Source organism: Suricata suricatta, chromosome X (genome assembly GCF_006229205.1).
Source record: "Suricata suricatta isolate VVHF042 chromosome X, meerkat_22Aug2017_6uvM2_HiC, whole genome shotgun sequence".
Taxonomy (NCBI): Eukaryota; Metazoa; Chordata; class Mammalia; order Carnivora; family Herpestidae; genus Suricata; species Suricata suricatta.
In genome coordinates this window covers 12273277-12277667 of record NC_043717.1, presented here as the reverse complement: position 1 = coordinate 12277667, position 4391 = coordinate 12273277, and the positions used below count along the sequence as shown (strand labels likewise).

Sequence of the window (4391 nt, the reverse complement as noted above, 5' to 3'; positions counted from 1 at the left end):
TCGGCCTTAGCAGCCGCCGCCACCGCCCCCACGCCCCGCAGCTGCTACGCTGCCGTTTCCTCCCGGCGCGCGGCGGCCCCGCCCCCGGACTTGAATGTTGTGCCTCCGCCGCGCGGCACATGGAGACAGGCGCGGGGCGGACCAATCGCAGCCTGGGATCTCACCCCGGCCCCGCCCCCGCTGTCCGCCCCGCCCCGCCCCGCCCCGGGCCGCGCCAGGTAACTAACTCCGCGGGCGGCCCTCCCTGCGACGGGTCACCAGCCCCGCCCGCACTCCCCATTCTGGGAGAGCGGGGGCTAGTCCCTAGCGCGCCCACCCTTCCCGGGAGTGGTGCCTTTGCCTCTCCGCCCTAACTGGGAAGGGAGACATCTAGATCCACCTGGAGTATGGCGCTTTTCAGGGGGCGGAGAAAACTGTGATTTCTACCTAGAATGCTGGAGCAGGTGCAGCGCCCTTCACAGAAAAGGGAGGAGGCATTAGAAATTAAGCTTCCTTTTTTTCATAGCAGTGGTGCTTAAGTCCTGAAAAGCTGGAGGACAGAGATCTCTATCCGAACTGGATCCCAGCGACTCCCCATGGTGTTCACCGTGGAGATGAGATTAGGCCACTTTCTCAAGCATGACTCAAACCTGGAGTTGAGCCTTAAAAAGGAATAGCACCAGTTACTGTTAAATACTAGAGCAATAAGTAAAAAGGGTCTTGGGAAGAATTGTATATATGTATGTATATACACACAAATGTATATATATACATATACATAATATGCATATATAATATACATACATGTGTGTGTGTGTGTGTGTGTGTGTGTGTGTGTGTGTATAAAGCCTCACTCGGAAACACCCAAAGAAAAAAATGAGTCCAGCGTTAGGCACTAATAAAAAATACATTTTAGAATTTAATAAAGAAATATATAAAACTTTCGCCCCAAATAATTTTATTTTAATTAAAAACAAAAGCAATCTCAAGAGGGACGCCTGGGTGGCTCCCTCAGTTAAGCGGCTGACTTCCGCTCAGGTCATGATCTCACTGTTCTGATTTCAAGCCCGGCATTGGGCTCTCTGCTGTCAGCGCAGAGCCTGCTTTGGATCCTCTGTCCTGCCTGCCCTTCCACTGCTGATCTTCTCTCTCTCTCTCTCTCTCTCTCAAAATAAATAAATAAATTTTTTAAAATACCGATCTCAAGAAATAGCACTGATCATAACAAATATACTTTGATATTTTGGTCAACTAAAATAAGTAGAAAGGACAGTAAGATGGGGAAAAATCAGCAGATGGTAAAGGGGGGAGGGAATACATCATAAAAATTATGGGGGCACTTGGCTGGCTCCATTGGTAGAGCATAGGACTCTTGTTGATCTCCGGGTCATGAGTTCAAGCCCCACATTGGGAGTAGAGCTTACTTAAATAAATGGGTTTTTTAAATGAGAAGAAAAATTATGTCAATTCACAAATGACGGCCAGAGTAAGATTTTCCTTTTGGAATCTAAAGAAATGAAATAGAGAAGAGGATCCACTTCAGAAGGAGGCAGTTCTTATTTCTTCACTAAGATTTCCTTATACCACATTTGCTCCTGCCAGGAGATAATTAAGAAAGCAGTAAACTTGTGGACAAGAGCATAGAAAGGATAGGTAAGGAAGGAGCAGCAAAGACTAATAATTTAGGTGGGGAATTTCCATTTCAAAATCTCACCACTACTATATTTTCCACAACCGTAATGTGAAGTATAATAATACCTGACATTCATATAGTGCGAAGGTACATTATCTCCTTTAAGCCTCACAGTAACTCTCCGAGATAGGTTTGGGAAAACATTTTCATCTTCATTTTGCAGATGAGAAAATGGATACCGAGATGGTGTGATTTACCACTGAATACTAGATCTGGAGCGGCTCTTCATTACTCAACTCAGCTGAATAAATTTGACAGATATTCATCAGCACCACAGATCCTGCAGAAATGCCTGGAAAATCTTACATCTGTGCCTATCCATCAAACAACACTTACTGGTAGAACAGGAAGTATTAACTATGTCCCTATTGGATTATTGCGGGGGGGGGGGTAAAAAAAATACAAGATGTGCTCCTTTCAAAGAGTCTGTTGTTTAACTGGAAAAAAAGAAAACTAACACAACAAATAAAAACAAACAATAAAAGACAACATGTAATTAACTGCTAAATCGTGTACCCCAGGTTAAATGCTGTGACAGTTTAGAGGAGAAAATCCACAGGCCAGAGCCCAGCCAGGAAGATTTGATGAAGAGGGCACCCAGAGGAGTGTTGACAAATCGGTGGGACTGGGGAAGGCAAAGGACGGTCCAAGAGGAAGGCTCACAGGAGAGGGAGGCACCCCAGAGTATTGGAGACCGGAAAGGGACCCGTGTGTGGAATGGCTGGCTAAGGGCGGCAGGGAGGGGACAGCCCCCCTGGGGCGCCAGGATGCCCGCAGAAAGCTGCTCCACAGAGGACCAGAGGCACAGCCAGAAGTGACCCAACAGCAGTAAAGTTTAAACCCAGGACTCAGGAGGGGGAGAAATGGCATTTTTAAAACATTTTAATATCTAAGGAATGCCAAGTACTGTACTTTATATCTGCAACAGATTTTTGAATAAAAGAAATAGTTATCAGACTTCAGAATAAACACAGATAAGAATGTAGTAACTAGAAACACTCATATCCCTTAAGGCTGACAGTAAACAAGGACGTTTTAGAAGAGAATTTCTTAATGCTTTCTGCAGTTCTAAACTTACTTGTTTGGGGTCCATCATGGCGAGAAAAGCCAGAGTGACAATACAGTTGACCCTTAAACAAGGCAGAGGCTAGGGGCGTCCACCATTGTGCTGTTGAAAATCCATGGATAACTTTTGACTCTCCAGAAACTTAACTAAGAGCCTACTGTTGATCAGAGGCCTTACCAATAGCAAACACAGTTGATTAATACATATTTTGTATATGTATCATATACTCTATTCTTAGTAAGCTAGGGAAAAGAAAGTGTTATTAAGAAAATGATAAAAGAATGCATTTACAATACTGTACTGTATTTATGGGGTGAAAAATCCACATACAAGTGGACCCTCACAGTTCAAACCTGTGTTGTTCAAGGGTCAACTCTATATTTAGGAATAGCCAAGAGACAGTCTTTAAGTTTTGGTTTTTTTCCTTTTAAATCCAGTGTCGGTACCCTGCATGAAGATGGCAACCAAACCAACTCGGAACAACGTACTGGTTACCTGTAGGAAAGAGGTGTGTGTGTGTGTGTGTGTGTGTGTGTGTGTGTGTGTGTGTGTGTGCTTTTTAGTAGGCTTCATGCCCAACGTGGGGCTTGAACCTTGGACCCTGAGATTGGGAGTCACATGCTCTACTTGCTGAGCCAGCCAGATACCACTGTAAGGAAGAGTTTTCTAAAGCAGGGGTTGGAAAACTTACCTGGTTTTGTATGTCTCACAGGCTAAGAATGGGTTGTAATTTTTTTATTTATTGTAAGTAAAGTCTATGCTGTACATGGGGCTCGAACTCACGAGCCAACAATCAAGAGTTGCCTGCTCTACCCACTGAAGCAGCCAGGCGCCCTGTGTTGTACATTTTTTAATGGTTGAAAAGTAGTGCTTTCTGTATACTGAATAATATTTCAGGACATGTGAAAATTACATGAAGTTCACATTTCGGTATTCATAAGCAGAGTTTTACTGGAACACAGCCAGATCTATTCATTCACGGGTTGTCTATGGCTGTTTTCAAACTAAAATGGCAGAGTGGAGCCATTGCCTAAGGTCTCTGGACCTTTACAGGAAAACATTGCTGATTCCTTTTATAAAATATAGAAATGTAATATTTTCTTTTCTTTTCCTTTTTTTGTTTTTTGTTTTTTGAGACCGAATATTTTCTCTTTTTTTAATTTTTTTAATGTTTTATTTTATTTTGAGAGAGAGAGAGAAAGACAGAGCATGGGGGGGGGGGGGAGACAGAGTGAGAGGGAGACAAAGAATCCGAAGCAGGCTCCAGGCTCTGGGCTGTCAGCACAGAGCCCGACACAGGGCTTGAACCCACAAACCGTGAGATCATGACCTGGGCTGAAGTTGGACGCTTAACCAGCTGAACCACTGAGGCGCCCCAAGACCTCATATTTTCTTATACCTACAGCCAATTTATAGTTTACCTGGGCAAGGGAGGTATACAGAGTTCTATTTGGCTTCTTCGAGCTTCAGAATTTTCATGAGTGATATTGAGATTCATGAGACTGTATTCCAAAGAGCTTTAAAAATTGCCTAGTGCGGGAAAGACCAATGGAAACACTAAATAGTCACTTGTTGGATTCCCATCCCCCACCCCCTCGCTGGAAGTGAAGAAAGATCTTTGACAGTGTGAGAGGGAATCCTATTCCCCTGGCC

At 44.1% G+C, this 4391-nt stretch overlaps 1 protein-coding gene across 1 annotated transcript in view; it reads right to left on the bottom strand.

The window, feature by feature from the left end:
- Nucleotides 1-2765, bottom strand: part of REPS2 (RALBP1 associated Eps domain containing 2) — a 239499-nt gene extending 236734 nt beyond the window's left edge. Inside the window, exon 1 of the mRNA XM_029929616.1 lies at nt 2751-2765. Within this exon, the coding sequence (XP_029785476.1) occupies nt 2751-2765 (15 nt within the window). The remainder of the gene's footprint in view (nt 1-2750) is intronic.
- Nucleotides 2766-4391: the final 1626 nt, after the last annotated feature.